Genomic DNA, 22,724 nt, shown 5'->3' on the forward strand with positions numbered 1-22,724 from the left:
CTATGAGAGAATGGCCATGACTGGAAAGACAGTTGAGCTCCCACTAACGTGCAATGCCATTCACTTGTGAGAGTTGCTGCCCTCCTCCCTTTTTTACCCAGGAAACCTCCAAAAGCAAGAGAAAAAGGCTGTTGCAACCTTTAAAATGCTGGCCCCAGTTATCTCCAAATATTTTTGAGAATAATCACAATCAGAAGGCCAGCTTATCCGAAAATTTTGGCTACAGACCCAGGTTCCTGAGGGTGCTCAGAAAATAGCAATAAGGTATTCTCAAAGTGGAAATATCAAAGTGCACACCCCTGATCATAAATGCATAGAGAACTTGTTTATATAATGCCACTAACGGTATGTCATACTTTGCAGAATACAAGACATCAGCTCCTGCCCCGGTCTAAAATTTGGCACAAAGGAGAGGGAAGTAGATGCATTCCTTCGCCTTACACACTTAGGCTTTGCTTCAGCAGGAGGGGAACCCAAACTTTACCAAAATGGTCAGCCCTGAGTGGCCACCAAATGATATAGCCATAGATGAAGGCAACTGTCATTGGGTATGGTAAGTCAAGACAACCCACAATAACTAGCTTATTGAATGTTTAAGAAATTTATTAGACGCACATGTAAAGTGCTCTTACAGAAAAAAAAGTGTAAATGTTTCTATTTTAAAATAAATAAGATACAATTTAAAGGAAAGGCTCTTTGCTCAGAAGCAAAAGTAAAAGTTTTAATAATGATTTGAACTTAAGGTCATTGTGAAATGTGCATAATGAGAATTAGGAAGGAAGGAAGCAACCCCGACAAGATTTGGGACTGCCTTTTCCTGACCAACCACCCCTTCCTTTCCAGGGAACAGAAGGCTTGCGCAAGAGATGCTGTTCAGGAGGTTAGAGGGTTGCCTTCCACACCCCCAATTTCTTTATCTATCTCCTAGAAATAGGAGGACAATTGAAAATCACATTGATAAGACGGTTCCTGTTATAGAAACAAAGTGCGGTTGCCAACACCTTAAATATTTTAACAAAACCTGCTTTCCTCCTGATCCCGTTGATCTCTTAAAACAAGACAATGAAACTCTTTTTCCCAAGCTACTGTCCATGTGAGGGAACAAGAGGTAAACACACTCCGTTTACCTCAACGTCATGCTTTCGGCGTGAGCAGAAGTATTGCATTATACGACACAGACTAGTAATAGCCATCCAGGGTAGCGAAGCCTCCAAGGCAAATCCCCAGCTACAGAGCAGAGCTGTTAGTCTGATTGTCCTTTTCTCTATCCCAAGAAATTCATTTCCATCAGAGATAATACATTGGGGGGCGGGGGATGCGTGTCTGAGTCCAGGATTGATTCTCTTCCCTTCTTGAGCAATGTTCTGAACTCTCGCCTCCGTTCCCAGAGCTACTCAGTTCTTGTGCTCTATGTGCAGGTCATATTCAGGCACTTTGGGGCTAGAAAGGCTGTGTGTTCTTAGACACGGGCATGTGCTGCACACAGGCACACAACAGGCCAGCTTATGCTTCCTTCAGACACTCAGGATCTCGAACTCTTCTTCCAATTCAAAAAGCTTATCCGTGGACTCAATGAGCTCTGTGGAAAATTAGAAACAGGAGGGTACTCGAGGGAGAACTTGGCGCTTTTTTTCCGGCTCACATAAATTTATCTGAGCAAGTCTATGTTAAAATCTAAACTTAAGTACAGCAAAGAGAACAAAGTAGTGGCCTTGATTACTCAGTAAATTGTCATTAATGGAAGGCATTTCCACCAGCAGAACTGGATTTCCCCTCTTTTCCTGCTGTAGCCCGAAATGCTGTTCTTGTGGAAGCTTCAGAAATGGCACGGGGCGGAACTGGTGAAAATCCCCCCTCCAGTAATAAAAATTTACCACAAAATTCAAGCCAGGGTTACTTACTAGGACTAGTTACATTTCAAGGTCAACGCAAGCAGCAACAAAATAGCATAGTATAGGGAATTTTCTAGGGCTGAACTAAGAGTTCCTAGCAAAACAGCAGCAGCTCTGTGTGCGTTTAAATGCAGGAAAAGGATGTGTGTGTTAGATGCAGGAGGAGCTGAGGAAAAGAGGCTGTAATGAGAGAAGTCCGCAGCCCAGTCCATCAGACGCCCTTCCAATGACCTAAGTGGATCCCTCCCCAAGGTTGTTGAAAAAGTCATTGTCATATAGAAGATCCCATTCCCAGAGGGGGATCACACTAGCGCTCCAGACCCTGGCCAAACAACTGTAGCATGAAATGGATTCCCTGTAGTCAGGATGGAGAGAATTAAAAATATGAAAACGATGAAGAGCCTGGTGCCACCTTAAAAAGCAGAGTCTTTAATTCAATCTCATACCTGCTCCAGTTGTCGTTACTTCTGGTTTTGTAGGAGGTACAAAAGGGGGCCAGTGGGGGGGGTGTTTCTGAACCAGCTCAAACATCCGCAGACTCTGTTGCTTATGAATCTCCTGGGGGAAGACAACAGTTCTTAAAATATGCATCAAGACGAGACTCCAATCCAAAGAAGTCTACCTGAGAACTCAGGACAATCGTGAAACGCCACGTCCTATGACAGTTCACATCATTCTCCGGCTTGATAACATGTTTGCTCTTGAGTCCTCTCACCCCTCTCTTAGGAGAACCTATTAATTCAAAATAGAAAAGAGTCCAGTAGTACCTTTAAGACTAACCAACTTTACTGTAGCATAAGCTTTCAAGAATCACAGTTCTCTTCGTCAGATGCATCATTTCGAGAATCACAGTTCTCTTCGTCAGATGCATCATTTCGAGAATCACAGTACTCTTCGTCAGATGCATCTGACAAAGAGAGCTGTGGTTCTCGAAAGCTTATGCTACAGTAAAGTTGGTTAGTCTTAAAGGTGCTACTGGACTCTTCTATTTTGCTACTACAGACTAACACGGCTAACTCTTCTGGACCTATTAATTCAGTATGTTGTGACAAAAAACAAAGAGAAGAACAGACTCTCTTGTCTGAAGGGCAAAGCTCTGGCATGCCCTTCAGAAAGTGAGGACCCAGAATGCCCTCAAACCCCAAGCTGTGCCTGTGGGATTTAAGGAGGAACCCACATGAGACTTCATGGAATTAAACCAAAGCAATTCTCAAAAACTAATTACCCGTGGCATTATTTGAACATGTAACAGCATACACCATATGTACTCAAATACAGGCACACAACAAATGGTACCTGCTTTTACATTTTTTAGCCCCTTCCCTCACTCACCCCTTTGTGGTTTAACTCCTTTAAAATTAATATCTGAGCCACTGCACTCAGTGCTGTGACATCACAGCAATGTAGCCAATAGCTGTAGCAAGATATTTCAATAAAGATCCTGGAGCCCTGCAGCTGCTAGCTGGTGAGTATCAAAAATTGCAAATTGCATTTTCCTCAACTTTTTTTGTACAGTTTCTTTTGTGTGTGTGCGCTACTACTATAGAAAGAACTCTAAGAGATTATCCAGAGCAGATATATAGAAAGCTGTAAACCACAGAGCTGTGTCTTTTGGAAGGGAGGGCCTTTCATTTACAGTATAACAAGGCAGCCTATGCCATTTCCATTCAACGGCTTTCCTAAAGCTTACCTTTTGCACAAGACTACACCAGTTATCAAAGTCCTTTTCTTCTTTACAAAAGAAGCCCTGTGAAAATACAAGACACTTAAGTTAGACTCACCTCACATGTAAGGAAATTATCAAATCAGGACTGCTAGTGGGAAACACTGAAATCCACCTGTCCATATATTAGTTCAGACAACTTATGAGGTGGAAAGATTGCCTTGTCCAGACCAACCCTAACCTGTAGTGTTTAATAAAGCCATTCACACTTTATTTGATATACCAGTCACCCATTAATTACTCCATGATTATTTGATTTACAGGAAACTGCCACTTGGTATAAGTAACAGACATGCATGCTGAAAACACTCAGCCAAAATATTGTGCAATTATATGTACTCTGTACTGCCGCTGCATTATAAACCAGCAGGAATTCTGTTAAGAAAAAAAAATTGTTAATCAAGATTACTTTCCCCTAGATCTTTCTGAGGAGGCCAACCTGTTGATTGAACCCCATGATTCTCTTCCCCTAGCAGCCTTTTCTTCCAGTGCAAGAAGGCTTTTCCCAGCTCAGAAAGCCCAAAGAGAAAGCACCGCCATTCGCACAACAGAGCCACAGGGTCCAACCCTGTCTCTGGACTATACCAGTTTTGGACTGCAGGCAGAAACTCCCATCACTGAATGCTCCTTTAACAAAATCAAAAATTTCCTGCACGTAGAAACCTAGTATGTCAGGCAAAGAGTTTTCCTTGAAAGCCTGTCACAACAAGGAGCCTGCAGGCAGTTGCCTCTTTTGCATACCAGGGGAACCATGTCAGCACTCCCTAACTGCTAATACAGATTGCTGCCAGGTACCAAAAAGCACAACAGATCCGCTCACTACTAGACTGTGACCTGTTTCAAAGATGGGGCTCATAGGATCCTGGCACTGTTTCCACAAGGGCAGAAACATAACCAAAATGCAGACTCTGGAATGCGATCCAGGTAAAACTACGTGCCACTCTACTTTCTTTCCCTGCATACATTTCTTCCCAGTGCCTACCAATGCTACGGAGGGATCCAGATTCAGAATCTTCATCCGATGTGGTGCCTGTTGGCAGTGGAAGCTGTGGTCATCTACTGTACCATTTTCTTCAGAGTCTACAAATAGCTGGGTGGTGTGTGGGTCCAAATAAATCAACTCGTTTCCTGTGTGGGGAAGAGACTTGTTTGTTAGGAATGGGACAGACCGAAAAGGGCTCCCGGACACATTACTCCCAGACGGCCTCGAGAGATGCCTGAAGGGCTGGGGCAAAGGAAGCTAGGGACTGACCGATGAGCAGATCAGGGCAGGAAGAGCAGCAGCAGGACTGAGAGAGAAACAAGGCAGGCTCAATACTGTCGTCGTGAACAGGCAGGCAGGAAGCCACTGCAGCCCTGGACAGGTGTGGGGGTGCTTGGAGGAAGAGCTGGAAATGGGCTGAGAGCAGTGGGGTGGCTGGCAAAAGCAGCAGCCAGCTCAGGAAGAGGATTCTGAGGAAGGGACAGGTGAATGGACCGAAGGCCTAAAAACAAGAAGGGCATGAAGCAAAGGCCGGGGTAGTGCAAGCCATCTCATAGATGGTGGGCTCTTGGTAGGCGCGGGGCAGGCACGAGAGCCTTGGAGGATGAGTATATATTGAACTCGTCAAGCCTCTTGCTTTCTGCTCTCCGTTAAAAATTGCCAATGAGAGGCAATCCACAATTTTTAAAACTAATCTTGATTTTTTTAAAAAACCAGAGATAAATGGTTTTAAAGTCTGATATTCTAAACTACGAACATTACCAACAAATCCACAGGAATCACCGGCGAGTTCTACCCATTCTGTGTTCTCCAGTGTCTCTTACAGTAGGAGGCTGTGGTTTGTTGCTAGCCCCCTAATCTCTCATCTTCCCTCCATCATCTTGCACAGCTCCAGATACATTATAGTACATTTGAGGCTTTTTGTCTAACCTGTAGCCTCCATTTTTTGGCTAAAACTGAGCACTTTCAGGCAAAAGTTTCTTTGTGCTGTCCTGGATACACTCGCAGCAGGATTCTATTGAGAGTGCTTACAATTGCAGCATCAAAAGAGATCTAAACAGTCACCTTGACTGTGAGCAAGATTCGGGTCCAGTGGCCCCTTAGAGATCAACTAGATTTTCAGGGTATGAACCTTTGAGAATCAAAGCTCCATCACTCCATGTATCTGATGGATTTTTGACTCTCGAAAGCTGGTACACTGGGAATCTCGTTGGTCTGTAAAGTACCGCTGGACCTGTATCTTGCTCTTCTACTACACACCAACATGGCTACACGCCTGAAACTATCTTGATTGTGAGATGATCGCAAAGGCTACACCTGAGAACTAGCTTGTTTGGGCATTATGCCCCACTACCACTTTCGTCCTTGGAGAGATGGCATAACAAGCTCTCCGATGTTCAAAAGCTTCCTAAACCTGCCCCCTCACTAATGCAGAGACACCCAGTGCGGTGTCCATTTGCTCCATGGTGCCTGTCAACACATCTTCTGGCACCCACCAAGGGTTTTAAGAAAGGTGTCGCTGGATGGGGCACTTGCCCAGCAGGGCTTCTGACTGGCCAACGGAGATCTGATTGGCTGGGCAGATTAAGATAACGTTTCAGCAACAGCTGCCGCCACAACGGTGATTTTTATTTTCTCTCACTCCTCTTTCCCAGTCTATTTTTTAAATTTACCCCTCTTCTCCTCTGCACACTTGTGCTTTCTCTGCATGTGTGGCTCGACCTCCCGTGGCAGCCATTTTGTGGTTGCACTTGCCACTCTGTGTCAGAATTTCAAAGGTACTCACAAGCTAGAAAGGTTGGACACCACAGCAGAGGGAAATCACATAAACTGAGCGGGAGGTTATCGGCTTACTCTCTCTCTTAAGGGGCTCAAAAGCCTCTCATTTACTGGGAGGTCCACATTCACATAAACCTGGAACATCCTAGCTTGGTTGTCATTTCTGCCAAGTGCAGTGAGGGAAGATGCATCTGAGCTAAAGGCCTATCCCAGATTTCTCTCTGGGGGACAGTACTGGGGGGTACTGCTAACCACCATTTCACAGAGGAAAGCTTGGATTTAAAATCTTCAGCGGATTCATCTGTATTATCTTATTGTCAGACTCACCCTCTGTGAATGCAGAATCTGGGGCTGCAGTGCCCTCCAGTGTTCCCTTCTCAGGCCCAGCCCCAGCTGAACCGCAGCATACAGAGGGAGGGGGGTTCTGTCACACCCTATTCCCTCTCCCTCCTCTGGCCTCTTGGGAGTTGTCTGGATCCTCCTCCTTGCCCCTCCCTGGGCTGGCCTAATAAAGGATTGTCTGGGTAGTGGACTGACTTTGGACTCCCCCAATGACTTCTCCTCAAGGACAGACCCAAGGTGGATGAAGGGAATATGGGCCAATGGCCTCCCTGCCACAGAGGTTAAGAGGATGCTCTGCCTGCCTGCCCAGACCCCGGGAGGCCTTAGCTGTTGCTGCTGCTGGCCAACTCCTCAGTCTGCTGCCTGAGCCCTGCCTCCCTTCGGAGGTATGTGCTGGGCCTGCAAAGCTCTGAGGTCACTGCTGGTGCACCTCTGGGCAGGGTCTCTCCCTTGTTCTTCTCCCCACAGCCTGCCTGAGCTGGGTCTGGAGAGGCTGCTCCCTGCTGGAAGCTCCTCTGTAGTAGCAAACTAGAAAAGAGCCCAGTAGCACCTTTAAGACTAACCAACTTTACTGTAGCATAAGCTTTCGAGAACCACAGCTCTCTTCATCAAATGCAACTGTGATTCTCGAAAGTATCACTAACACGGCTAACTCCTCTGGACCTCTGGAGTAGGTGAGAGCAGGGATGGGGCCACCCCCCTTTGACAGTGATCTATCCATATCTTCAGCAAGAACTGTTCGCAGACATGCAATACCCCCAATTTGTTTCTTTCCTAAGGAAAAACAGGGAGTAGAGAAGTTTCATTTTACTCTTTAGTATAAAGTATGGTCCTGAATCTTTTCTTTGCGCTCTTGTGGCCATAGTCACATTGTTGGGAATTAGTTAGTGTTCTTCATTCAGGCATGAAGGTGTTAAACTGTTACTTTGTTGCTTAGTTAGTAAACGTATTTGCATGGGGCCGTTTAGCTGTTGAGTTTCCTGCCACAGAAAGGGGAGCCTTTATGCTTAATGAAGAAGATCTGGGATTCACTACTGGGCAACTGGTTTATTTGGGGAGGGGCGGCAATTAGCTAGACACACATACGGAGGTTGATTGCTCTTTGTTCTGCTCACAAGCCAGTCTAAGACGTAACGGTCTTTCAGTTCAGCTCACACTCTAAGTCTCTCTAACTAGCAAGATGTAGCTAGATAGCTATTCTTCATTTTCTACCAATGTAACGTTTTACACTATTACGTAATAAAGTATTTTTAACAGAGCTAAACATGGGAGTGTGTACTTATGTCCACTATGCAAATTCTGCCCTCTGCTAATTAAAACCAACACAACAATTCCAGCTTTAACGAATAATTCATTGGCGGGTTCTCCCCCCGCCCCCGCATTTAATTCATCGAAGTATTTGTACCCCAACTTTCCTCTTGGCTTAAGGAAGCTTACAGGTGATGATAACTAACACATTACAGATTAAAACCAGATAAAAGACCCAAATACCTTCCCTCAGCTGTCTGCTATTCATTTCCCATTAAAAGCCATGACAAATAACTCAAGTATTGCAGTGCCTAGTGAAGATCTTCAATGAATGCCCCCCCGCCCTGCCCCCCATTTCACAGAGGTGGGGCTTGGGCTCTGGTGGACGGCAGGAGAGCTATTCTGAGCAGGGAACAGCCAGCGGGCAGCAGCCTCAAGACCGCATCTGATCCTCCGGAATATATGGGAAGAGACTGTACTGTACTGTACTGTACTGTACTGGTCATAACCAGCACCTTGAACTAGCAGCCCATGTAGCTGTTTTGAGATGGGCAAGATATGTTCCCTTGACACTAATTGTCAGGTGTCTGGTATCACCTGTCATGATCAGACCCAGTCCCACCTGGGGCCTGTGAGTGTAGTATATGAATTTCTGTGCTTTATGTTATGGCTCAACTGCTTGACCGGTCAAACATAACCTTGCTTCTAGGGCCCATGATGAGAAAGTACGCGAGGGGAGTGTTTACTCCAGTGCTGTCTGTCTACTCCTTTGAACCATTCACCTTAGCCTGGGAAAGACACTGGTACAGCCTTGGAAAACCCCAGCCAGCCATGCTGTCCCCTCCCTGCTTAGCAGCATTCTCGATGCCTGCTAGATGATGTTAGACTGCAGGGGGAAACCTCGGAAGTTAACCACGCTGTTGAACCTATAACTGCTTGATGTTTTCCTACGACCGCTATTCCTGGCCAGGATGGAGTAGGTGTGTGATTCTGGCCGCTTATCAATAAAGACCTTTTACTACCCAAAGTGAAGCCCTCGTTTGAGAGCTGCTTGGCATCCTCACACTAGTCAGGCGCCTGCATTCTGGACCAGTTCCTGGTTCTGGGTTGTCTTCAAGGGCAGCCCAATGTAGAAAATATTTCAGTAATCCAACCGTGAAGTTAAAATTACTTTTTCCTTCTTACCTAAAAACCCTATAAAGTAGTAGGCATTGTTTGGTTTTCCTCCTAAAGCTCCCAAGGACTGTGGCATCTTAAAACACTCCTACAGATCCAAAGGAGAGAGAACAAAGAGATATTAGTTGCTCCAAGCATCTCTTAACAAACCCATTAACTGACCATGTGCCATAAGGGAGCTGTACCTTAAAAGCATCCACATAAACCGGATTGATGTGGTTTATCCCTAAGCGAAGAGGGACGATCAGCAACAGAGGCTTCCAGCCACAGCAAAACCCTCCTGGGCTCTTGTTTCGGCTGAGAAGGCTCTTGTGCAACAGCGAACTGCAGTGGGCACTGGGGCAATCCTGGGATGGGAACCAGCACATCTTCTCTGGGAATAAAGAAACAAGAAAATCGGCTTGCCGAAAACATATTTGTAACACCAGGGCAAAGGCTTTCATGAGGGCACCAGGGGCAAGGAACAAAGCCAAAGAGGTTTTGCCTGCACAATTCGAGAAAGTTTGGATGGTCACCAGTTACAAAAACCCAGCAGAGGGTTTTAAAGGTTGCACAATGAATGACAGGGAGGCTAACTTTGTGCTAATAAGATAATATCCTGGGAGGCTGCCTGTATCATGATCCTCAATTCAGCAGGGCACAAGAGATTTCAAGATCAGCCTCCCCAAAAGCAGGCTCACAGTCAGAACTGCTAGCATCAACCTCCACAAAGCAACTTGAAAGCTTTATTACTTTTGTGGCAGGTAGCCTTGATGTGGTAACAGAATGAGGTGTGGCAGCTCACCAGGCAATGGCCAATATGCTGGAGGGAGACACAGATTAATTAGGTTGTATGTGGGCCACCAAGCTTGCCTTCAGGAAGGCATTATCCTAATTCCTGTTCGTTGTTCCCTTTACATGACCATGCAACAACGAAGAGTGGAATTTATCTGAAAAACAAAACTGCCCATACTTCTCCAAACGCAGTAATACTGTCTTTCATATTTTCCTGGACAGACGCTGGTGATCAGCCCCAATTCAGTGTAAGGTCTGGACACATCAGAAACCTTGCTAAAGATACTGAGCAGATTATTTTCAACTTACTGATGTCTTCAATCACTACCGTGTTGTCCATAGACACGTAAACAGCCAAGGAATTCCATTCATCAAAAAGTGCAAGTTTCCTGAATGACAACATTAAAAGCCATTCATCAAGAGATGCTCCCATTTAAAAGCCAAAGTTCCACCTTCATTATATCCAGAGAAATACAAGGTTAAAGTAGCTTTGGAAGAAACGGAAGCTTCCAAAAGCTTCCCAAATTATGCAGGGAACTGGGGATATTTATGCAAGTTATATGTAAAACTGGATTATTTCCTTTTTATACATATTTCCTGGCTGGATGTTTTTCACCCACTGCCATGCATCTGCTTTGATCTAACAATACACTGTTCTTATTCCTATGCTTTATAATCCCCATGTTACAAATGCATATTTACAGTTACACGCTCACATGATGAAGAAAGGCTGTCGGATGATTTAATGCAGGCATGAGGTTGAAATCTGAGCCAGAACTTAAGAAACAAAATCAGGCAGGAAAACAGGGAGACGGGTGCAAGCAGTTCACTGGGATCCTGTCTTTTCTAAATAACTAAAATTAATAGTTAAAATGATCTTTATCACGGAGATGCAACGATATGACAAGCTGATGATTCAATGCAGACTTTTAGAGTCATTTCAAACTGTCATTCAACTGCCACTGCTTTTCCCGACTCCCACCTGAGCTGCAGGTCTTCAGCCCACATGGCCCAGACCTCCAATTGAGGCTGGAGAGGACAGCCCCGGCTTCCATTTGCCAGCACCTGGGGAACACGGGGGCCTGCTTTGCCTTTGGAAATTAAGTTCCACCAAGGGGGGGGGGGCGTGTCAGGAAGCATTTGGACCATTCACAGGAGGGCTGAGGTGAGAGAAGCAGATGCTAAAATAGCTGACAAGTCACTGTAAGGATGTGGCTGCCAACTACTGACTTTTGGAACCAAGGAGTGTTCTGGTAGCTCCCAAGTTTTATATTTTCTATTATATTTTATACATGTCATTCTTTAATTAAATGATGTTGAAGAGCGAGGCTCCTTTTCCTCATCTTTCTCAATCACAGAATCCTACTATATAAAAAGGTAAGCATGTTCCGGCCGGCTGAATTCCTACCCTGGTGCACCACCAGAGGGCGCTGCTGCAGCAGAAAACCTAGGCTGGGATCAGGAGTGGAGCAGGTGGCAATGCCTGTCTCCCCGCCTTCACTCGGCCAGGAGGCAATGCCCACCTCCCTCAGTCAGGGTCAGGCGCAGAGCAGGTGGCAATGCCTACCCCCCCTTCACCCAGTTGGGATAAGGAGCGGAGCAGGAGGCTATGCCCGCCCCTGCCTTCACCTGGCCAGGATCAAGAGGGGAGCAGGTGGCAATGCCCACCCCCACCTTCACCTAGCTGGCATCACGTGCGGAGGAGGAGGCAATGCCCACCTGCCCATCCTCCCCTTTCTAGAGCCCATTGGATTTTTCCCCCTCAACAGGCTTTGTTGCTAGTATATGAATGATTGCTGAGAACCTCAGAATTTCAGACTGTCTCCTTGCCCCCATCCCATTCTCACAGGAAATGATGTAATGTAATGCCTCAAATGATGACCAGTAGAATGATAATGGGGGGAACAATACTCAAGCTTGAACCAATACCATACAAAATCAAAAACATAACATCCCAATAACTATAATGGCTGTCACCAACTGCTCACGAGAAACAACCCAAAATTGGAAGGTTCTCTTTAAAAAAAAAAAAAAAAGCAAACTCTCAGCCTTACATAATTTTTCAAAAAGAAATGAGGGGAATATATCCCTCTTCTGGCAAGCTAGACCAAAGATTCCAGGCTACTCCAGAGCACAAACAGGGAGAGGCCTGCTTTACCCATTTGGATCAATTCGTTCAGCTGTTTTCTGGATCATACCTTCATCAAGCAAAAGGCGGCCTGTTCATTTCTGATATCTGGTCCAAGTAGGACAGCCAGTGTGGTGCCGCTAGTACTTCGGCCAGAACTGGATTAGGGGACCTGGGTTCAAATCTCTACCCAGCCCTTGAGCTTAGTGGGTGATCTGGACCCAGTCATGGCCTTGATACAGACACCAGGCCAAAACGCCTGTTGTACCCACCTTAATTCAGAATTCAAACAATAGTTTGAACTTCTATGTACAGACAAACCATGGTTTAGAGCTGCTTGTTGGGTTTTTTCCCCTTCCGCTCAGGTCCAGGCATGGCAGCGTCTGGAGGTTGGATAGCAGCTGCAACTGTAGTTTGTCAGTTCAAACATGGTACCAAACCATAGTTGGCACAGACCACAGTTGCAGCTGCACAGCAGCACCAAACCACAGACCAAGCTAGCTTCAAACTGTGATTTCCGAATCTGGTTTGCTAGCCTCATCATAAACCATGGTTTATCAACTCCAACATCATGCCGAGCCAGAATCAAACTTCCTTGGGCTGAAGTGTGGCAACCTAATCTACTTCAGAGGATTATGAGAATAAAACAAAAGAATCTTAAGTACGCCACTCCTCGGAGGAAGGACATGACATAAATGTGATTAACTACCTCGTGCAGGAAGAAAGCCTTAACAGTGCAAGAGCCACTGAACCAGAGGAGGAGGAGTGGATGGGACTCCACTGGCTTGCCAGCCATTCTACCCACAGGACTTTGCAAGACCTTTGTTGCCTGCATATGGGCAAGTATAAATCCTACATGCACTGCAACATATACATGCTTGCTTACTTTAACACTTGGGCCACGGTGTTTGGTCCGAACCATTCGCCAATGGACTTCCCTTCGCCAACACCCATCTGTGCTGTGTGGATCACAAACAGACACAGGGAAGAACAGAAGTGTCAGGAATCTGCTCACAGGAAAGGGCACATGCTTTGCATGACTGCACTGTGCACATTCCAGATTCACTGGAGTGATCTGTTTCCAGGATCTGGCAGCTTGTTCAATGTTGAGGGTCACACTGGAAGATTATTACGAGTCAGAGAGCTTCAGCTAGATTGCACAGTCAATTAGATAACATTAACAACTTGCACGGATGAAGTAATATTTCTAAGATTCCAAATTGTTCCATTTTTTAAAAAGATCTGGAGAGCGAGCTCCCCAATGAATGCTTTATTAGGGAGTAAGAATCCAGTGCAGCTCAAAAGCTCACTGTCCTTTCAGAACAACTGATCCAATAGCACATGATGCCCAAACCATTTAGAGCTGAAGTGACACCCATTTTGGATCAACACTGTTACCTCTCTCACAAAAATACACTTATTGTGAAAACAAAATGAGGAAGATTTTGCTTTCTGTCATGTCTGTGTGGTAATATCAAAGTAATTCAGGCATCTTTTATTCCTCTGCTTTCTTGCGAGCCTGTAGCATCTATTGCTATTATACAAACTAGCGACCTATTAGACAGTAGACACTGCAACTGTTAAGCACTGCTAGCTGAGCAATAGATGAAAGAAAGGGGAAGGCATCCAGGCAGCGTCCAGTTACAATGACCATTCCATCTTCCATGACAAAGTGCCTGCCCTACACAAGCCAGGCTCAGCTGGGGGAAATCCCAGTTACGTGCTCTAAATGTATTGGTACCCTGTATTTTCCATCTGCTTGTAGACAGTTAAGCTAATTTTATTATTTGCTGCATTCAATTCTTCTCCATGTTGTGGTTTATTGGCTCTGTTGGCAGCTGTTAATTGTGTTTTGTGGACTTTGATTATTGCAAGTTCCTTCGGGAGCCAATCTTGAACAAGATGTGGGATAGGAGTTAAGTGATGAATAAAATAACTGTCCTATGCTGTGAAATGTATGATTTCCAATCCACTTTTCAAAACAAAACCTCAATGTTTCTATATTTACATCTGAACAAACATCTAACTTACTCCTTCCATACACAATAACTTCTGACTAAGATTTACAATATTTTATAAAATGTATTTTCCAAGGGCTCCAAATCTATACCAGCCTGGAAAACACAGTGGGTCGAAGTATTTAAAACTACTTTTACCCATTTGGTGGATGGAATAACAGCAGTCCTTTCTGTCCAGGAAACAATGCAAGACCTTGTGATATTCTTCAGGTTGCTTTCTGTGTTTTTCCCACAGCCAATCTGTGAAAATTATTCAAGATTTTAAACATCACCATCCCTTTTGTTCACAAAGCACCAGAGAGGTCCACTTAGCATCATCATTTAGGTACTAAGTGAATCTCATTCCATTATCTCAGGCCTTAGTGGGGTTTCCCAAGGTTTAGTGGTTTTTCATACATATGAACTCATAATTTCATGACTACTTCGGTCCTATCCTATGTTTTAAAGGTTACACTTTGAACATTGCCAGCAGGTGATTACAATCCAGAGAATTTAGATCCCTCAAATCAACAGGACTTCAGTGTACAGGGACTTACTCCTGTTCCACATTCCAGACTGGAGTCTGCATCTTAAATGTACCGCTGTGGGAGTCAGAAGTGCCAGTTCTGGGACCACACCTGAGCCCCAAGATTCTGCAGGAACAGCTTAGACATCATTTTAGCATCCACCTTTCTTGCCCAAGCTCCAGTACACATTTGAAAAAAACATCTATTATTGGAATTCACTTCCAGAAAAAACAACAACCACTCACCCCGCCCCAAGTGCCGGCAGATCAGAGCCTGGGCTAGCATCATCTGTCCACATCGCAGCATGCAGCCCCAGCCAGCATCGGAGGATGGGCCCGTGCCACCTGGGTCAAGAATCACCACGGTTATGGGTCTAGCTGGGCTTTTCCCTCACAGTAAAACAGGGTGCCAGCCTTCCCTGGATATCACATTTATGACCAAAGTTCATACAAAATGCTTAGTACCATCCTAAACTCCGGTTGAAACAGTGATCTGGGCCTCAGTTTGCTACCAGCATATTGGCAGCATCATACAAGAGGCTTGAAGCCAGCTGGGTGACCTTGGGCCAGTCACAGCTTCTAGGAGCTCTCTCAGCCCCACCCACCTCACAGGGTGTTTTGTTGTGGGGATAATAATAGCAATTTTTGTAAACTGCTCTGAATGGGTGTTAAGTTGTCCAGAAGGACGGTATATAAATCGAATGTTGTTGTTGTTGTTATTATTAGAAATTTCACACTGGGTTTATTTTTGTAAGACCACAGCTACACAGAGACCTATAAATGGCATACTGCAAGAGCCACAGACCTACTCCCCATCTCATGAGTCTCTGAAAGGCAGATGCCCCAGAGAGAAGGATGGTCTTTACATGCCTCCTGAAGTCACAAAAAGACAACAGGGGAGGGAAGTGACCATCGCTAACTCCATCAGACATGACTTCACTAAGACATCCATCTGCTATAATCTGCAGACTTCAGAGGTCCTCTGCATATGCCTAGAAGAATTAGGGCTGTTTGGTGCTAACAGAACAATTGCACACCCCTGGGCAAGTGGATACAGATTTTGCCCTTCCACACCTGCATGAAATTGTAAAAAGCAATAAGAGCTATTATCCAGAATTAATTTGTCACTCCTTTACATGGTTCACATCTCTGAGAACATAGCACCTGGGGAGAGGGGAATGATGGATAGAAGAGATGGACCATATTCCAGTAAGCATACCTACCAATTGGTGAAAACTTTCTTCTATAGGTAAACCAAAGACGAGCACTTACATCAGACAATAGTTTAGATTTATCTAGAATTTAAAAACAAACAAAAAAGCATTAAGACAACAAACAAAAAGCATTTGACCCTAACTGCCCAGTTATCTGCATCATGTTAACCCAAATTCTGCCATATCATTTGCTCTGATACTTCTCACCTAGCAGTCACCACTGAACCCTTAGACATTAAGGGTGGAGTGAGGATGTAACCACCACAAAATAGACCCTGCTGTCTCCTCCTTTTTATCTATCAGTTCACTGTATAACTGCACTCTCCACCACAAAATAGACCCTGCTGTCTCCTCCTTTTTATCTATCAGTTCACTGTATAACTGCTATAAAATCCCCAAGTTAACTGGGCAGAGGCAGGGGTGTGTGTGTGTGAGTGCTTCTATCCTCACCAAAGCTTGCCCTGGCTCCATGGTTAGTCTAGGTTAAAAAAAATTAAAAATCAAAGATTCCTGGGCAGGCTTCATGTCTGCATGCATGAGTATGTGGTGAGAGGTTCTTTAGCCCTCCTGCCTCTACTTTCCTAGGGCAAAATTGCTGTCCTTTTTCAGTGCAAAGTGGGGGAGGGCAGCGTTTCCAAGAAAGACCAGCTTCTCAGCTGAACACTTCTAAAAGTAAAGCCCCCCGTGTTTATTCCCTAACTACCTGATTACTAGAAATAACTTCGGTCAGATTTGCGAAGCATCCTTCATGATAGCACCCTGGCTTACCTAAATAAATCCCTTATTGGCTACCCCATATTTGCATCGCACATCTTCCCCAACATTTCTGCTCTCCACGCAAATCAACACAGTCGTTCAGAATACAAAATGTTATAAAACTTTGAGGGTCATAAATAGATGAAGCCTACCATTTTTAAGGTGGTGCTGCCTTCCCAAGATCCACACTGGCTCATCAGTCTCTGGAAGCTCTTCTAGATACTCTGCAAAAATAATGACTGTTCTAAAAGTGAATGCGCACATAGCCGATTCTCTCTGTTTGGTTCTTCCTGTGATTTTTGTCCCTGCTTGTTTCTTGTGTCAAATCTAATTCTAACAGTGGTTCTGGGGTTTCATCTACTACTAACATCATAAAGGGTAACCATTAGGCAGAATGTGCCATTTGCATTTGAGCACTGTAGCAAGTACTGATATTAGATTACACTTGACAGGGGCCAAGTATTAAACTTTACAATCTGTGACCTAAAATGCTTATTGAAAAAGACACAAAAAATTAAAGATACTTATACACATAACAGTAGAAGCCACAGGGTATTTTTAATTGTCATATTTACACTTTGATTTCGATCAGAGGGGGACAATCCTGACATGCAAATGGTTATCAGTAGAGAAGACATCTCAGATCCTGCCCCACAGACTTTAAAGCCAGGACAATTATTGTTATTATTCACCTATGAAAATATGTCAATTGATTAACTGATAAGAGTTAATATCATGATCTCACTTGAGGCACAGCCCAAGTTCCCCTTTCTATACAAGGGGAGTTACGGAGATGACGTCAGAAAAATGCCTAGCTTAATCTTGACACTGAATTAGATTTTGGCCAATCTAATATAAAATTGTGCACCTACCACACTGAGGCAAGGGTGGGGGGGGTCTAATAGCGATAACAGCCCCTCTTGCAGATGCTACACTCTAATCAGGATGCTCTGATAATATAGTCTGTTGTTTTAAAGACAGCACAAGATTCCACTTCGGTTTTTTTCTTTTGCTAGACAGTTTTTCATTGTAGCTTTCATATTCATTATAACAATTGTCTTGATAATAGATTAATCTTAATGCATTTACTAACATGAGACAAGAATACAAAACACACTAAGTACAATATAGAAATCACTAGTAACAACAACTTGAATGGATCTAAAATAGAAAAATATGATCTACAGCAAGTATTGGTGTGCAATTTGGATCTGACCTGGGGGGGGGGCAGATTTTTGTCAATCTGATTAAATCTGGTTTTTCTGGATCAAATCAGAGAATCCTGGATCCAACCTGGGAACCTGGATCCAGACCCCCAGATAAATATGGGTAGATCTGGGAAATACGGCTTCAGGCTCTGGCTAGCTCCTTCCTGGGTTTCTTCCAAGAGGGGAGGGGGAGGGAGGTAGAGGTAAGAAGGTAGGAAGGGAGGGAGGGGCCAATCCATGCAAAAGGTTTCCTTGTCTCCCTGGCTTCTTTGACTGACACCGGTTCAGTTGGGCTAAGTTGCAATAGTGCCCCTTGCATCAGTTTGGTTTGGGTGGAATGCTCTGATTTGACATGATACTCTGGTTTGGTGTTGGTCCCCCGGATTCACTTTGGTTCTAAGGGTATTCCATCCATTCAGTTGCATCAGCTTAGTTCTGGTGGGCTTCCTTTTGCATTTGAGAGTGTGCCTTTGGCCCCATGCAGTCCTGGCCCCGTATGTTTCTCCTCGAGGGCCTGCTTGGAAATGTTTTCCCCATAGGAAGCAATGGAGATTACCTGGGAAGCTTGTCCAGGGGGCACTTGGGTTTTGAAGGGACTTCAGTTTGCTTCTGTTGGGCTTCCTCTGGGTTGAGATACATTTAGGAGTGTATCTTTGGCCACTGGCACGCTTGTCCCTGTATGTTTCTGCCTGAGAGCCTGCTTAGAAATGTTTCCCCCCACAGGAAACAATGGAGAGTGGCTGAGGGCACCTTCTTCGGGGGCCCATAGCAAATAATGGCCAAATAAATCTGGGTTCCCTGATCTGCCAGATCTGCCAGATTTAAGGGGACCCCCTGAAGCCCAGATCTGGATTTCCTGGAGTTTTTTCCAGTGCACACCCCTAATAGCAAAGCTAAATTGCTGGTCTGTGTTCCTTTAAAAAACAGAGTGGAATACAAGCATAAGAAAACAATCATTTCAAAGAGGGCAAAAGGCCTAAAGTTATCAGCAGTGCTGGGATCACCAAGGGCTTTCGTTTGCAACACATTCCTTTGCTTAATCTAGTGTCATGAGACACACCATGCCTTCCCAGTTGAAGATGGGTGTGATTGCTAGGGAAAAAATTCTTCAGCCAGTGGAAAAATATTTGGTGGTTCTCCAGAGCAATATGAAACTATCCTCTTACTATCAAGTTATGTTAATGTGCATTTTTTAAAAACATCTTGACAAAATAATGCACATTAATACAGCTGGAAACTCAAGTGTCACGTGTTTCTTTTGGAACTGCAAGGAGTTTAACAGAGTTTGCAACTGGAATCCTTCTTCTTGAAAGAAAGACAAGATCCAAATGTGGCAAGTTAAAAAAATAAAGCCAAAATTTAACTATACTTCTAATCCTGGTAGTCTTGTTCTCATAAATATATTTAAGCCAATGATAGATTGATCATACATTAGAGAGCTCAAAAGTCACAGATGACTCATCACCTCTGACATTAAACAATCAGGATGTCCCCTACCCAGAATGTTCACCCAAGAAATCTCGCTTGTAGCTATCCCAAAACTATCCGAATTCTCAGCCCCAGGAACAAAGGGCAAGCTACTGTGACAGAGGGCTATGAAGATGTTTGCAGCCTACAGAGAAGGGATAGCGACTCTCTCTTTCCCACAGGAGACTGATTCCTACCCTCTTGCTCAATATGATCAAAATAAGCAATGTTGATTTTCTTCCAGACTGATTAAAGTCAGTAACCCAATGGGGAACATGCATAGGACAACACTGCAATACATTTCAGTGGGCTTAGACTGGAGTAACGCTGCTTAGGATTTCACTGTTAAGTTGTAACCCAACTTGGTCCAAATCTCACCTTACTTTTGAACTCATAAGGTGGCCTCAGGCAAGCATTCTTCAGCATTCTCCACATCAGCAACAAAATGCTATTATTATATTTGGAGCTCATGCAGCACATCAGGAAGCGCCCAGTTGAAATTACACCTGGGGCCTCCAGGAAGACTGTGCCTCTCTCTCTCCCCTCCCCCTCTCCCTTAGCTCCCTATCTGCCACACTGGGATAATAATACTGGCCTTCCATGGCTGTTGCAAAACGTACAAAAAGTAATGTACATAAAGCATTCTGAGCACCTGAAAGTGTCGTATAAATGCTATCATTACTGACTGCGAGTACTAGAGCCAGGATGGTGAGCAGCAATTCCAGATTTGCTTGCACGTGCGCGTATGTGCCAGGTTGTCGATCTATACTACCAGATTCTTCAGGCACCTCCCCTTCAGGCACCAACATATGCCAGTGGGCCAGCTCTGGGGCATAACAATGCAGAAGGGAAAACCACATCGTTAACAGTAACAACCTTCTTTCTTTTCTTACTCCATCAGATCCAGAACAGGTTACACTGACAGAAGGGTAATCAGCTGCAGCACCGTCAAGTTTTTGTTCTAATATTAGAGCGGAGTTCTGCGATGACCTAATTGCTTCAACAGTCAGACTTGCAGCAATCAGTGACACACAAAAAGTCTTGTGGTGATTTAAAGGTTAACAGATTTATTGCTACACAACCTTCCTCGGACTAGAGTCTTTTTCATCAAATGTGTAATGAACTGGATTCTGGCCCACGAACATTTCTACCATCATAGATCGGTCAAAACTTTACGTGGCCACGATACCCCCACTGGTTTTTGCTGTAACAGGAAAGCATTGACTAAACCCTCTCGAAATGGATTTACAACCCGACCTAAGCAATAATAGTTTCATTGTGCCATTTTTAATAATTTGAACTTTAAGATCTTGCTTTTTTATTTCTTAGCTGCCTCAAGCTTATCTCCAGAGACCCACCTTAAAAATCCACTAAACATATAAACAGATGCATCAATCTAGGTTAACTAGTTGCAGCAAAAGCGAACAGGAGTCTTGTGGCATTTTGAAGACAACGCTTCCTCTTTCATGAATTCCAGCCCAAGCGTTTGCAGCCTCGAGCCCCCTTCACCCGATGTGCCACAAAGGTCCCCAGCTGGCAGACCTGAGGATCAACCTCAGGCATCTGATCTCCAGCCCCCTTCACCCGATGTGCCACAAAAGTCCCCAGCTGGCAGACCTGAGGATCAACCTCAGGCATCTGATCTCCAGCCCCCTTCACCCGATGTGCCACAAAAGTCCCCAGCTGGCAGACCTGAGGATCAACCTCAGGCATCTGATCTCCAGCCCCCTTCACCCGATGTGCCACAAAGGTCCCCAGCTGGCAGACCTGAGGATCAACCTCAGGCATCTGATCTCCAGCCCCCTTCACCCGATGTGCCACAAAAGTCCCCAGCTGGCAGACCTGAGGATCAACCTCAGGCATCTGATCTCCAGCCCCCTTCACCCGATGTGCCACAAAGGTCCCCAGCTGGCAGACCTGAGGATCAACCTCAGGCATCTGATCTCCAGCCCCCTTCACCCGATGTGCCACAAAAGTCCCCAGCTGGCAGACCTGAGGATCAACCTCAGGCATCTGATCTCCAGCCCCCTTCACCCGATGTGCCACAAAAGTCCCCAGCTGGCAGACCTGAGGATCAACCTCAGGCATCTGATCTCCAGCCCCCTTCACCCGATGTGCCACAAAGGTCCCCAGCTGGCAGACCTGAGGATCAACCTCAGGCATCTGATCTCCAGCCCCCTTCACCCGATGTGCCACAAAAGTCCCCAGCTGGCAGACCTGAGGATCAACCTCAGGCATCTGATCTCCAGCCCCCTTCACCCGATGTGCCACAAAAGTCCCCAGCTGGCAGACCTGAGGATCAACCTCAGGCATCTGATCTCCAGCCCCCTTCACCCGATGTGCCACAAAGGTCCCCAGCTGGCAGACCTGAGGATCAACCTCAGGCATCTGATGATGCTGGAATCTGGTCCACAAATCACAGGCTCGAATGGGTGAGGGCCAGGGGAGTTCCTATAAGCCTGAACCTGACACACACACCCTCTGCAATGCTTCTTCCAAAGATCTGCAGAGGAACAGCAGGATTTGTGTCCAGTGGCACCTTAGAGACCAACGAGATGGCCAGGATAGGTGCTTCGGAGAGTCAAAGCTCCCTTCTTCAGATATAAATAGGAATGGAGACCCCTGAGCCTTTAGCAACAATCGTATCTGAAGAAAGGCGCTCTGACTTTCGAAAGCTCCTACCCCGAAAATCTTGTTGGTCTCAGAAGCGCCACTGGACGCCAATTCTGCTGCTTATTTGGGTTTTAATTCTACCGCACCATCCGCTTTCCCTAAAACGTTACAAAGGGCAACTCCTCCGCTGGGTTACCAGGGCCAACAGGAAGCACCAAAAGGACACGACGTGGCCAATGGCGCAGAGACCGTTACTCTGAGACAGACAGCCAGGAGGGCAGGGTTGCCAACTCTGGACTGGAAAATGCCTGGCGATTATGGGGCAAAGCCTCGGGAATGGCAGGGTTTGGGGAGGGACCTCGAGGGGTTTCATGCCATACGGTCCACCCTCTAAAGCAGCCATTTTCTCCAGGGGAACGTCCGTTGTTATCTGGAGATCATTCCGGGAGATCTCCAGGCCCCACCTGGAGGTTGACAACCATATGTGCTGCTGGCGGGGCTCCCTCCTCCTCGCCCCCTCAGCGCCCTTCCGGCCCCCTCACCAGACTCCATCCTCTTCTTCCCACCGCCGCGACCATCCTCGGCTCCCGCTTCTTCCCCCTCCGGCTCCGCCGAGCCTCTTTCTCCTCCCCACAGAGAAAACAACTCCGCGACCACCACCACGTCAACGGCAGCCACCGAACGGCCCTCCGGGAGTTGTAGTCCTCTCGCCTGCGAGGTCAGCGCGTGGTCCGCTTCCTTTGCGCTCCGCTAGCAGACTACAACTCCCATCAGACATCGCGGCCCCGGCACGGTCCCACGGCCGGATTGGAAGAGCGGAGCACGCCGGCTGAGGACGAAGCTGCGAGGAGATGACGTTTAGGAGGCGGGCCGGTGGGTGAAATCTGACTATCTATTGG

The 22,724-nt window shown here is 45.7% G+C and overlaps 1 protein-coding gene across 2 annotated transcripts; it reads right to left on the bottom strand.

Annotated features, from left to right (window-relative positions):
* Window positions 1-418: 418 nt before the first annotated feature.
* ATG4A (autophagy related 4A cysteine peptidase) lies at window positions 419-22,518 on the bottom strand. Of its 2 annotated transcripts, none has more exons than XM_054996383.1 (13): window positions 22,368-22,518; window positions 16,690-16,761; window positions 15,791-15,862; window positions 14,814-14,912; window positions 14,201-14,302; window positions 12,931-13,003; window positions 10,226-10,305; window positions 9,328-9,515; window positions 9,152-9,230; window positions 4,598-4,743; window positions 3,583-3,639; window positions 2,339-2,447; window positions 419-1,579 (listed from the first exon to the last, which is right to left on the bottom strand). In XM_054996383.1, exons 1-13 carry the CDS (start codon window positions 22,375-22,377, stop codon window positions 1,515-1,517), a joined length of 1,152 nt encoding a protein of 383 aa, XP_054852358.1. In that variant the 5' UTR covers window positions 22,378-22,518; the 3' UTR covers window positions 419-1,514. The 2 variants fall into 2 exon arrangements, with proteins under 2 accessions (XP_054852358.1, XP_054852357.1); XM_054996382.1 differs by having other exon boundaries at window positions 2,339-2,450.
* Window positions 22,519-22,724: the final 206 nt, after the last annotated feature.

This window comes from Eublepharis macularius, chromosome 13 (genome assembly GCF_028583425.1).
Source record: "Eublepharis macularius isolate TG4126 chromosome 13, MPM_Emac_v1.0, whole genome shotgun sequence".
Taxonomy (NCBI): domain Eukaryota; kingdom Metazoa; phylum Chordata; class Lepidosauria; order Squamata; family Eublepharidae; genus Eublepharis; species Eublepharis macularius.

Bases quoted from the DNA above. Each gene is read 5' to 3' on its own strand.
- ATG4A (XM_054996382.1), bottom strand. The intron at 10,306-12,930 runs GTAAGCAAGCAT...GTTGTCATTCAG, and splicing joins ACCGTGGCCCAAGTGTTAAA to GAAACTTGCACTTTTTGATG. The intron at 3,640-4,597 runs GTAGGCACTGGG...GTATTTTCACAG, and splicing joins TGGATCCCTCCGTAGCATTG to GGCTTCTTTTGTAAAGAAGA.